The sequence below is a fragment of the Cyanistes caeruleus genome, chromosome 1 (genome assembly GCF_971803275.1).
Source record: "Cyanistes caeruleus chromosome 1, bCyaCae1.hap1.1, whole genome shotgun sequence".
Classification (NCBI taxonomy): domain Eukaryota; kingdom Metazoa; phylum Chordata; class Aves; order Passeriformes; family Paridae; genus Cyanistes; species Cyanistes caeruleus.
Window position 1 is genome coordinate 151795615 of NC_141701.1, and position 12828 is coordinate 151808442.

General features: G+C 51.9%; 1 protein-coding gene across 3 annotated transcripts in view; it reads right to left on the reverse strand.

The window, feature by feature from the left end:
• Window positions 1-12828, reverse strand: part of SETD2 (SET domain containing 2, histone lysine methyltransferase) — a 56423-nt gene that overhangs the window by 13063 nt on the left and 30532 nt on the right. For 2 of the 3 annotated variants that reach the window (XM_086847556.1, XM_086847489.1), the window contains 4 exons: window positions 12610-12738; window positions 10856-11515; window positions 2413-2461; window positions 1741-1921 (listed from right to left, as the gene is read on the reverse strand). In XM_086847556.1, the coding sequence (XP_086703682.1) occupies window positions 1741-1921; window positions 2413-2461; window positions 10856-11515; window positions 12610-12738 (1019 nt within the window). Of the gene's footprint in view, window positions 1-1740; window positions 1922-2412; window positions 2462-7838; window positions 8073-10855; window positions 11516-12609; window positions 12739-12828 lie in introns of all 3 variants that reach the window. The other variant, XR_015275388.1, reaches the window with a different exon arrangement.

Below are 12828 nucleotides of genomic sequence, written 5' to 3' on the forward strand. Positions count from 1 at the left end.
TCTGCTCGTTCCCAGACTGCAGCTCCAGCTCCAAAATATAATGGTGTGGATGGGGTTTGTTTTAATTCCTGAAGAGTTTTCATCCCAAAACACACAGCAGCTGGAGGGATTTTTCCAGGGAATTAAAGCAGGAGGCGGGGGGAAAAAAAAAAAAGCCTAAGGACTTTGATCAAAGCCCAGCCGAGGAAAATTTCAGATCAAAGGTGGATATTTCCAGACGTTATGAGTGTGGTAAAACTGGGATTACAAGGAAAAATGCTTTGCAGCCTTAATAGAATGGGTTCTACAAAGCATCCAGGATATTCTCCCTATATTCCGTGTTGCTGGGGTCCATTTACATATCAAAAGCACATTGCTACCAACGGATCCGTTTCCTGGCACTCCCAGAGGAGCTGCAGGATCTGTTAATGGGAACCTCATTGCCGGGAGGAGTTTGATTTCCCTAATTAAAGTCTTTCCTGGCACTGCCTGGAGAGTTTGGAAGAGAAGCAGCTGCCATGGAGGGAGTGGGAAGGAGGAAACCGAGGGTTTCGTGTTCCTTCCTCCATCTATTCTGTTATTTTCCCTATGAAATTCTTGGGATAACAAAGAGGGATGCTCAGAGTGGGGTGAACATTCCCAGAGAAGGAATTTGATCCTTCACCGACAAAGCGAAGGGGGAAGAGCCAGAGCAGCAACTCCTCACCCAAAAAAAAACGCTTGTTCCGTTTAAAACAAGCCCAAAAAATCCAGGATTTATTTCCTGGGGATGTTTCCAGCCTCATTAGAGAGGGATAGATTTCCATCTGCATTTTTTTTATCCAGATGTTTCCAACTTTCCCAGCTCGGCTCAACGCGAGGTTTCGTCGTCTGGCTGACTCGGCACCAATTGTTCCCTAATTATGGAGTGGCTTTGAGAGGGACAGCAGAGCAGTGACTTCTTCAAAGGAAATTCCAGGGGATTTCTGCTGCCTTTAACACCATCTCCAGCCTCTCTCAACTGCGAGACGTGGAATATTTTCCTTCTCTTCACTCGGTCGAGGGAAGTTTGGGAGACACAAATCCTGGTTTGGGCACTGCTCCCTCCTGTAGAGGCAGGGATTGATTGCTCCAAGTTCAGAATAATTCCCAGCACACTGGGAAGAGCTGGAGCAGGAGAAGGGAATGGGTTTTGAGGGATCCAGGGAGTTCTTTGTGTTAGGAGGGCTGCAATACTGGAATTCCCAGATTCTCCATTCCCAGCACACTGGGAAGAGCTGGAGCAGGAGAAGGGAATGGGTTTTGAGGGATCCAGGGAGTTCTTTGTGTTAGGAGGGCTGCAATCCTGGAATTCCCAGATTCCCCATCCCTGGAAGTGCCCCAGGCCGGGTTGGACAGGGCTTGGAGCAGCCTGGGACAGTGGGAGGTGTCCCCATGGCACAGGGTGGGACCGGAGGGGCTTTAAGGTCCTTCCAGCCCAAACCATTCCATGATCCCTAATTTCTGTGCAGGAACAGAAATTCCAGCCTCCCTCATTTCCCACCTCATTCCCAAAACACGCCTGAAGACGGAGGTGAAGGTTATCCCAGAGAAGAAGCCACCAACACCAGGAACCACCCAACTCCCACCAGGACTGAATCTCACCACCAGAATTCCTCCAGGAGAAAACTCCCTTCCCCGGCCCTGGGGGATCCCAAGGATCTCCAGGACCGTTTTTCCTGGAGATTTTACCCAGGGATGTGGCAGATCCCTGGAATGTGGCAGCTCCCTGCCACCACTTGCCTGTCCTCCGGCCTCTTTGTGCCCCGCTCGTAGGCGGAGGACGGAGGGGACAGGGAATCTCTCCGTCTCTTCCTCTCCTTGCTCTGGCTCTGCCGCTCTGGATCCCGCTCTCGGCTCAGGATGGGATTCTTGGGAGTGGGGGTCTGATCCCGGAGCCCGGCCGTCTCTCTCCCACGGTCAGCTGTTGGCAAAACGGGGAAAAAGGAGGGAATTTTTCTCATTTGGGTGTTGAGAGCTCCCCTCTCTTAGCACCAGGGTTGTGCCAGGGAACATTCAGGTTGGATATCGGGAATATTTCTCGTGGAAAAGGTTGTCAGGGGCAGGGCAAGGGCTGAGTCCCCATCCCTGAGGGATTTAAAAGCCACGTGGAGGTGACGCCTGGGGACACGGATCAGTGGTGGTGGCCTTGCCAGTGCTGAGGGGTGGTTGGACTCGATCTTGGAGGGCTTTTCCAAGCTCACCAATTCCATGATTTTAATTCCAGGTTGCTCCAGATCACCCTCGGGGCTCCATCTGCCCCCACCCACCGCTGGGATTATCCCCCCTGTTCCCAGGAGCTGCTTCCCAGGAGGAGCAGCTCCGGAGCCAGAACATCCTCTGACATTCCGAACTGGGAAAACGAGGCGGTTCCACGGGAGCAGAGGAAAAGACGGGAAAAAGGTGAGGACTTACCACTGTTCTCCTTTTCTGCTTGGCTCTTCTTCGGGATGCGATAAACCTCCTGTGGGAAAGCCACGAGCAGGGTCACAACTCCAGCTGCTCCCAAAACCACCCCAAACAGCCCAGAATCCCACAAATCACACATCTACAGGAAACCACCCAAAAAGGGTCTTTTGAAGGAAAAGTTCTGGGTTTTTGGTGTGCTTTCCATATATTTCCTCTGCTCGGTGTTTTGATTTTTGATGGATTTTGGTGGAATTATGGGCCAAGAGCTCCGGGCAGAGCTGTCCCAAACCTCCATGGAAGTGTCCCACCAGCAGCTCCCGTGGTCCCTGCCCTGCTCTCCAAGGCAGTTGGAAAAGACCCAGGAAGGAGCAGGGAGTTGGGCCTGGTGATTCCAACAGATCCCTTCCCACTGCAGATATTCCAAGGTTCTGTGATCCCGGCTCTGGTGGCCAACATCTGCTCCCCCTGCCCATGCAGCGGCCCTGGGCTTCTCCCAGCTCCCGACACCGGGGACAGGGTCACATTCCCATGGTGTTCCCAAGGTCTGGAGTTTGATGTGGGAGCATCCCAAGGGAAATGAGCAGGAGGAGCAGGCCCAGCTCCGAGCGACGCCTTCGAGCAGGGACCTGCTGAGGCTGCTGAGATCGGACACCAACGCCCAGCACGGCCTCACCGACCACCAGCTCCAAACCTCTGCTCATCCAGCTCCTCCCTCAGCTCAGGAGGGACCTGGAGAGACCCAGAGAGATCCAGAGGAGGACCCAGAGCTGCTCCAGGGCTGGAGCCAGGCTGGGAGAGCTGGGAATGTTCCCCTGCAGAGGAGAAGCTCCAGGGAGAGCTCAGAGCCCCTTGCAGGGCCTGAAGGGGCTCCAGGAGAGCTGGAGAGGGACTGGGGACAAGGGATGGAGGGACAGGACACAGGGAATGGCTCCCACTGCTTGGATTTTGGGATATTGGGAAGGAATTCCTGGCTGGGATGGAATTCCCAGAGCAGCTGTGGCTGCCCCTGGATCCCTGGCAGTGCCCAAGGCCAGGCTGGAGCAGCCTGGGACATTGGGAATGTCCCTGCCATAGCAGGGATGGAATGGGATGATCCCAAAGGTCCTGGCAGCTCCAGGGTTGGAGATGACACCACGGGAAGAAAGGGAAGAAGAGCTGGGAATGAGGATCAGAACTTCCCTCAAGTCCAGGTTCAGCACAACCCCCCAGGACTGGGCAGGAACAACTCTTCCCACGTCGTGGAACCCTCCCATGCAGAAATGAGCTTTACTGGAACTTTTCCATGCTCCTTTGGATTGTTGGCATTCCCAGTGTAAATCCCATTTTACCTCAGCGATGCTCATGATCCTACAGAGGTTTTACAGCATTCCAAGCGCTGGAAGATTGGGGAAAAAAGCCCATTTTTGTTTAATTTCAGCTTCTATCAAGCCCTTTCTCTGCTCCCTTCCTGAAGGAATACAGTATTCCCAAGAATTCCCAGTTATTTCCAGCAGAATGTGATGAAGCAGCTGGTTTGTGCCTGATGGAGCATCCCTGATGGACGGCAGCTGCATCCCAAAATAAAAACCACCCCGTTAAATCATAAAGGAGACGCTCAGTTTAACACAAATAAATTGTTTTGGGGAGCTGTGATGACATTCCAGCTTTTCCCAGGGTATCTCCCCTAAAATACCCTTTCATTTAGGCCCTGGGTGAGGCAGAGTGGGAAAAAAAATGGATTCAACTCTTCCTGGAGGGGTAAGGACTGCTCCAGTTGGGAATTTAAAGCTTCCACACGCTCAGAAATGTGGAGTTTACCTTGACTCCACTCTCAGATTTTACAGAAAATCCTCTTTTTTTTTTAATTTTCTTATTTCCTTGAGTTTTTAAAGCTGTTTGGGAATTAATTAATGGGTGGCCCAAGGGGCTCATTAGCAACGTGTCCACCCCCAGCCCTGGATGGGCTAAAAATGAGAATTTCCTTTAGCAAATAAAAAAAAAAAGGGAAGGAGAAGAAACCCCGCTGTGGTTTGTCCACGAGGCAAAACCACTTCAAAAGTGCTGCTGCTGGCTAAAAAAAAAGGGATTTGGGCCAAGATTTTTAGGTTTTTAAAGATATTTTTGCTATTTTGGGAGCCCAAACACAGCACGTGGAGTTTGAAGCGTCTGTAAAAAAGAGAAGCATTAAAATTCCCTAAAAATGCCCTTTCAATTAAAGTTTTTTTAATTTATTTATGTGTTTGCTGTGGGATACAAATCTCCAAATTCAGCAATGGAAAGAAACAAAGCAGCAGCTCCGTGTTGGGGGTGGGGAGGGTTGCAGGACGAGCCCTTAATTACGGAGGATTTATGTATTTATAAATGATGTCATCCACAGAATTGTCTGATCATGGAATCATGGAATGGTGTGGGCTGGAAGGACCTTGAAACTCATCCAGTTCCAACCCAGGCCACGCTGCTCCAAGCCCCATCCAGCCACAATCCATGGATTTAATCTCATTTTCCTGCAGAATTCCACAGCTATGGATGGCAGGGATGACTTTTCCTCGTGTGGGACGGAGGTGATCACGGGGCCAAGTTCTGAACCCCAAAATCACCTTCCAGAAATGGGTTTTGACTGTTCCTTTTTCTTTCTTTCCCAAGTTAAACTCCTCAAAACGTTCATTTTCTGAGCAGCTCATCCAAAAAACGGCCCCAAGTCTGTCCTGGCTGTTCCCAGGGGGGAATGAGGATCCAAGGAATTCCACCAAGAAATGGGATCATGGATGAACTGCCCGGAGCAGAAGGACAACTCAAGTGTTGGGAAGAGCTGAAAGAGACTATACCTAAAAAAAACTACACCAAAAGCTCCTAGAAAAGACCTGTCCCATTAAAGAGCAGGATGGGGAATGGGAAACTCCCGGGAAAAAGCTCAGTGGGAAGAGGAGGAGGAGAAGGAGCACCTGGAGTAAGGGGACCCGGCAATCCCGGCACTGCCGCTCCTGCCAGGCCTTGTTTTAGGTTCACCAGGACATTGGGGGAGCCCATTCCAGGATCCATCCCACCAAACTGGCCCTAAAAAGCCCAGGAAGCCCAAAATCCGGGATAATTACGAGCAGGGAGTGAGCTCCGTGCTGCTGGAGAGAAACTCCAGCCCCGCTCAACGGAGCCTCCAGCACCCATTCCATGTGGGCAGACGGAGGCAGCAACGGCTTTGAAGCGGGAACAGACGGAGGGATTTGTCCAAATTGCTCCATGAGGAGCAGATGGTGGTCAGAGCAGGCTGGGGAAACTCCCAGGAAAAGCTGATTTTATTTTTGGAAACGGAAGCTGCTGGCTGGGAGCTGCAGAATTCCTCAATCGACGCGAGCGCCGCTAACGGGCTCCAAACGGCTCCCGAGCTTCCAGCACTGCTTTGAAGGGATTGCAGGGAAAATTAAATGCAGAAGGAAAAGTGACACGAGTCTGTTCGACACAAAAGAGAGGGGGAAAAAAAAATGGGATTTATGCTGTCCAGCCTCAGGCACGATCCAGCCTTGGCTTGGGAAAGGGAAGAGAACTGCGGGATGGAGTCACGACTCCAAGGATTCCGCGGTGGGAAAGGAGGATTGTGTGGTGATGGAACCTTCTCCATAAATCTGTCCCTCAGCTGCCAGTAATTCCTGAATTAAGGGTTGGATTTGATGATCTTGAAGGTCCTTTCCAACCTTAATGGTTCCCTGAGTTTATTCTATGATTCTGTGAGCTTCTGTTGACTTGTTGAAGGAACACCACACAACCAGATCCATTCCCTACCAGGCTGGATCCTCCTCCTCCTTTTCCTCCTCCTTTTCCTTTTCCTCCTCCCTTTTGTTTTCCTCCTCCTCCTTTTCCTCCTCCTTTTCCTCCTCCTTTTCCTCCTCCTTTTCCTCCTCCTTTTCCTTTTCTTCCTCCCTTTCCTCCTCCTTTTCCTTTTCCTCCTCCTTTTCCTCCTCCTTTTCCTCCTCCTTTTCCTCCTCCTTTTCCTCCTCCTTTTCCTCCTCCTTTTCCTTTTCTTCCTCCCTTTCCTCCTCCTTTTCCTTTTCCTCCTCCTTTTCCTCCTCCTTTTCCTCCTCCTTTTCCTTTTCCTTTTCCTTTTCCTTTTCCTTTTCCTTTTCGTTTTCCTCCTCCTCCTCCTCCTCCCCTCCTCTCCGATGGAGCCCAGTGAGAAGAAGAACCAACACCACGAAATCCCTGCTTGAAGGCCAGAAAATCCCACATCAAACCACAGCCTGGCCACTCCCCAGTCCTATTGTTCTCCCAAACCATTCCTTGCTCTAAGTTCAATCAGGAATTAGAGAATTCCCGATGGAAGCGCGGGATGTTGTGCGTGCCGGAGCCGGAGCCAGGCGCTCCGGGATGGCCTCACTGGGGACAGGCAAGAGCAGCTTCAGCTGGATAAATCAGAGGAGACCTGGCAGGATCATCCCAGACGGAAGCTCAGCCGCCTTTGCTCACCCAAGATGTCCCAGTCAGAGTGAAATGGCCTCCAGGGGAGGTCCAGGTTGGATATTGGGGGAATTCCTTATGGAAAGGGTTTTCCAGGCCTGGCCCAGCTGCCGAGGGCAGGGATGGCGAGTCCCCATCCCTGGAAGGATTTAAAATCCCTGTGGATGTGGCACTTGGGGACAGGGGTCACAGTGGCCTCGGCAGTGCTGGGGGATGGTTGGACTCCACCATCTCTGAGGGCTTTTCCAACCTCACCAATTCCCTGATTCCAGGATTATTAAGGTCCCAGATGGGTGCAAAAACAAAGTCCACTTTATCCCAAGAGAGGGTGAGGACTCAGCCTTGAGCTCCACGTCACCACAAACGCTCACAAGGCCACAAGTACCCAACTAAAACCTTTTAAACCCAAGACTGGCTCTTCCAAAAGATTTTTCCTAAAGCCAAGACTGTCTCCAAGTCACAGGAAAAGGCCTGTGGATCCTCAGAGCCACAACTCCCAGCTGCCCTTTCCCAGAAGGTGAGGGCCTCCTCTGGGCTGCAGGAAGATCCCCAAAGTTCGGTCCCACGTGAGGCAGAGCGACACCAAAACCTCCTCTCTGTCCCTCAGCTCAGCTCCTCAAGAGGACTTTTGGGAAGAGCTTCCCAAGCTCGGCCCTACGGCGCGTTCCGGTGATTCCAAGCATTCTGTTGGCCACGTGTCACCTCCAGCACGGGCCTCTCCACACGGATCAGCCCGTGGAGCCTTACCTGAGCACAACCTGGAAGAAGCAGATGGAACCAGCACCTGTGCCCTTGCTGGGTGTCCAGCAGCCAGCCTTTGGCTCTGGGAGGGAGTTTTCAGCCCGGGAGAAGCCATGCAGCGCTTCCTCGGAGAGCGGGAACGGCGCCCACGAGCCCGGGCTGAAAACTCTTCCCGTTGGGAATGTGAGTGTGGAATCAGAAGTGTTGGAGCCCTGGAAGGACTTTCAAGTCCTGTGTGTAGAGGTAGAGAAAAAAATTAAGCTCACTTAATCCTTTCAGGCCAGGAGCTGGGATTTCCCCGGAGCGACGTCCATTGCCGGCAATGGACGCACCAAAATAACGTCGGCATCCCCGAGTTAACCACCTCTGTCCTCCTTTCACCTATCACACTGCTCAGCTTCCCAACCATCTTCCCGGCTCTTGGCGCTATGTCCTCTCCCTTCTTCCGCACGGAGTTGGAGAAAAGGAGCCCCTTGGTCAGCTCTGGCTGCCCGGAGAAGCTGGATGGAAATGGTGGAAATCACAAGGGGGGTCATCAGCAAGGCTGGAGGGGACAGCGCTAAAGTCACGACGTTTCCGACCCTCCCGACCCCCCCGGCCAAGGGCAGGCGCTCCACCGCTCCAAAACCCGGCTTTTCCAAAGCTTGGGAAAGGCACCCGGGGGTGGATTATCCATCCCCCTTCCAGCTTGGATTTGTCTCACAGACATCCGGGGTGGGCTTTGGTGGCCACTTATGAGGTGAGAGTTGGACAGAGGCAGTTAACTCCCAGAGCCAAGAAAAAGTCCAGGACAGGGTAAATTCCCAGCTCCCAGTTTCCCTACAATTGTTTTATAGGAGAGAAATGACTTTTGGCACAGCCCCGTGTCACGATCCTGCTTTTTTTTGGGGTGGATTTGCTGGGATTATTCCAAGCTCATGAGATCCAACCCCATCCCTAGAACCAGAGCACGACCTGAGGCTCATTAATAAATACAAAGAGAGGATGAAAATCCACGTATAAAATATGGGAATGTGTCGGGACTCCGTGGTCCAACCACAGCTTCAACACAATTCTCTGGATTCCCAAGCTGAGCTTCTCCAAGCTCCAAAGAAAACACAAATTCTGGGGATAAGATGACACCATCAGATCAAATTTGGTCTCAAACCAATGTTTTGGGGAAGTTTTGTGAAATTTCACATGTTTTATTAATATTTTATCGTTTTCTCTGTGATGTTCCGTGTACATAAGCGTGGAAGGGAACACAGCTGTTCCAAAGGAACAACCCAAAACAAAAAGCAGAGCAGGACTAAAGCCTGGCTTAACTTTTAGTTTAAAACAGGTTGGATTTGATCTTGGAGGTCTTTTCCAACCTTAACAATTCTCTTGGCAATGATGGAAAAGGACTTTTCCCAATTTAAGCACAAATTTAACCTGACGGTGTCGCTTCGAGAGGAAAACCAAACACTCCTGGTGTGTGTTGTTTTGTTTGAATTTGTTTGAATTACCAAATTCAAACATGGAAAATGATCAGATCCACTTGGAAAAAAAGGAAAACACCGACCCACAACCCATCCTCTCTACAGAAATGTGTTTCATCTCACAGATTTGTGTCACAAAAATCTGTCAACGTTCAGGAGTATCTGATCCTCCTGAAAAATTCAGGAATTCTCCTGGGAATCTCTGCACTTCCAAGTCCTGCTGTTTGCAGCTCCAGAAATGGCACAAGCAAAGCCTTAAGATGAGGTTTCCTCCACCTGCTCCGGTGCCGCAGCACAATTAACGCCCATTATTTAAATTAACCTCTTTCAATCATTACTCATTATCCAAGTCAACGGGTAAATAAATTCCTCAGCTCTGCGATGCATCAAAAAACGTAAATTTGCTTCAAACTACTTCCAGTAATTAAAGCTGGGCTGGTGGTTGATCAAGAGAAGGGCAGAAAAGCCTCCGAGTCCCACCAAGCCCTGGCGAAGCTGGAATTGTGGCAGTGCCCTGGATTCCCGCTGGATCCTCAGGAATCGCTGGGTTTGGAATCATTAAGGAGGCTCCCAGCCCTCCTGCCCTTGAATGTAAGGAATATAAAATGGAATGCAATCCTGCAGGAGCAGCAGATCCGTGAAGAGTTCCCCGAGATCTAAAGAAACCCAAGGAATGCTGAAGTGTTGAGCAGAGAGTGAGATCCATGGAATGGTTTGGATGGGGAAGAACCTCAAAGGACATCCACAGGCAGGGACACCTCCCACCACTGTCCCAGGCTCCTCCAAGCTCCAGCCTGGCCTTGGACACTTCCAGGGATCCAAGGGCAGCCACGGCTTCTCTGGAAACTCATCAACCCTCACAGGAGGAATTAATTCCTCCTTATCCACTGATCTAAACCTTTCCTCTTTTAGTTTAGAGCCATTACTGGAATGTCATCCCACATCCCCTCCAAAAGAATCTCTTGGATTCATTCAAAAGAACGGGATCTGTTGGCTGCAGGTCCCATTGGCCACCTGTGGGACAGGGACACGACTCCAGAGGACAGAAGGAGCCACCAAGCCCCTCTCCTCAAGAGGTTTTCAGAAGACCTTGATGGGAGTGAAACCACTCAAGTGCCAAACAGGACCCAAATCCGGGCATTTCCAACTGCAAACACCCAGGGGTTGATCCAGCACTGCCCTTGGGAGAACCTGGCATGGCCCACAGACCCTCCTCTGGAGGCTCCACACGGTGCAGGTGAGAAGCAGAGGTTGAAAGGACAGGAAAAGCTGGGGATGTTGGCATAACTGAATTCCAAGAATCCCAGAATGGTTGGCTTGGGGGGAACTTTAAGGATCATCCAATCCCAGTCCCTGTCATGGGCAGAGACGCCTTCCACTATCCCAGGTTGTTCCAAGCCCTGTCCAACCTTGGACATTTCCAGGGATGGGGTGTTTAGGAGCAGCCTTCAACACTTCCAAGGACGGAATTCAGGAGCAGACAGTCCATCAATCTGTGTGAACATTGAGGGATGTGGGCCACTTCCACCCAAAATGCTCCTGGGAATCTCAGTCCCTCAAAGCTGCCCTTTCCCTGGACAGCCTAAGAAACAAGGGGATGGCCGAGGTGTCCTTGTGTGCCCAAACCCATCCAGTTCCATCAACACCTGGACACTTCTCGGGGCAGTTGGCACCAGAGGATTTATACAGAAAGCACTTTTTGTGTAGAAAAAGCCACTTAGTTACCAGACATTGACCAAAAGCCATCAAACCAGCCCCATTTGCACCACACCACCACCAAATCCACGTTTTCCTCAGCTCCAGGTGCTGGAGCCGCCTCTTACCTTGAGCTCCTTCCAGCTGTCGAGCAGCCTGGTGGCCAAGTCGCTCACATCCACCATTTTATCCGTCTGCTCCTGGCTCCTCTCGCTCTCCACGTCGGAAACTCCTTCCTCTTCATCCTGCGACGGCGTTTCCATGGCCATGGGCTCCTCCAGCTTGGCTCCATTGCTCTCCTTGACCTCTGCCTCGGGCTCGGCCTCCAACTCAGCTGGTTGGGATTTGCTGCTCTCCGCCGGCGCCTCCACAGCGCTTTTGATGTCCTGCTGCTGCTGCTGCTGCTGCTGCTGCTGCTGCTCCTCCGGCACCTCCATCGGCGCCGCCTCCAGCTGGTCCAGGTCCTCCTTGCCCTCCTTCCCTTCCAGCTCGCTGGTGGTGTCCGAGATGGCACTGTCCATGCTGTTCTCACTGATGATCTTCAGCCTCCGGAACACCAACTTCTTGGGGGTGTCGGTGTCACCTTCCGCGCTCTGCTTGGCCGAGAGCTCCGGGGTGTTGAGCGGGGTGTGGGCCCGGGACGTGTTCTCGCTGGAGTATCCGTCGCCCTCGCTGAGCTGCGGCACCGCCGTCTTGGTCTGAGCCCAGCGCTGGATGATGGGCAGCACCTTGCTCTCCTCCAGCATGTTCTTGGTGGGGATGGGGAGCAGCTCCAGGGTCTTCATGATCTAAGGGCAAGGACAAGCAGGGCGTTGGGAGAGGCAGCAGGGTTTAAAGCTGTGTCCGACCTGGAATAATCCGTTTTTCTCGGGAAGAATTAACGCTGGAATACCAAGGTGATCACGGAAGGCCAGAATGGTTTGGGTGGGATCTTAAGGATCATCCATTCCACCTCCTCATGGGCAGGGACACCTTCCACTATCCCAGGCTGCTCCAAGCCTCATCCAACCTGGCCATGGACACTTCCAGGGATGGGAAGTCCACGACCTCACTGGTCAACCTGTGGTGGGACCTCATCACCCTCACAGCCAAGAACTCCTTCCTAATATCCCACCTGAAATCTAAATATCTGATCTGATCCAATGCTGGTCACAGGTGATGGGTGAGGGATTTTGGGAAGGATTTCTTCATGGAAAGGGCTGTTAAACATTGGAGAGGCTGCTCAGAGAGGTGGTGGAATCCCCATCCCTGGAGGTGTCCAAGGAACACCTGGAGGTGGCACTCAGAGCTCTGGGCTGGGGACAAGGTGGGCATCGGGCTTGGACTCAATGACCTTGAGCTTCCAGGTATCTTTGGGCATCCCATCCCAAACTGCTTACGGAAAACCGAAACATTCCAGTTCCACTTCAGATTGTCAGGATCTCAAAATCCCTGTGCTCCAGCACGGAATGAACAGCAACAACCTTTACGTCTGGCTCATGGAATCTACCTCAGGAATCTAAGGAAAACCACAGGAGCAAATTCCTTCCGTTTATTAAGGATCTGCCTGAGGGCAGAAGTTTCAGGCCTGCAGTTCTGAGGCACCTGAGGTCGTTTTCCGTGACCACTTGGCACGGATTTGTATTTAAAAAACCAGAAGGAAAAGAAAATCCTCGTGATCTCGAGCATTCAGCAAAGCTGCCAAAACCCTGTTCCCCAAAAAAGGGCTGGCCAGTCCTGGCACAAATTCCTGGAGGGATTTAAGGGCCCTGTGGATGTGGCACTCGGGGACACGGGTGAGCCATGGCCTCAGCAGTGCTGGGGAATGGTTGGACTCCACCTTAAAGAGCTTTTCCCACCCCGAGGATTCCCTGAGAGCTCCCAATCCCAGGGAATCACTGACCTCCAGCTGCAGCTTCAGGTTGTTGGCGGTGCTTCCTCTGCCATCGCCCAGCTCCGTCATCCAGATCCAGAGCAGGGACAAGCCGTGACACTCCAGGAAGGACTTGAGGCAGGACTGCGAGTGCGTGTTCTGGGGAGCCAAACGCGGGACAGTCAGAGACTTCCAGGTAAAAACACGGAAAACTGCTCCCCTGGGATCATGGCCAAAGCCAGAACTCAG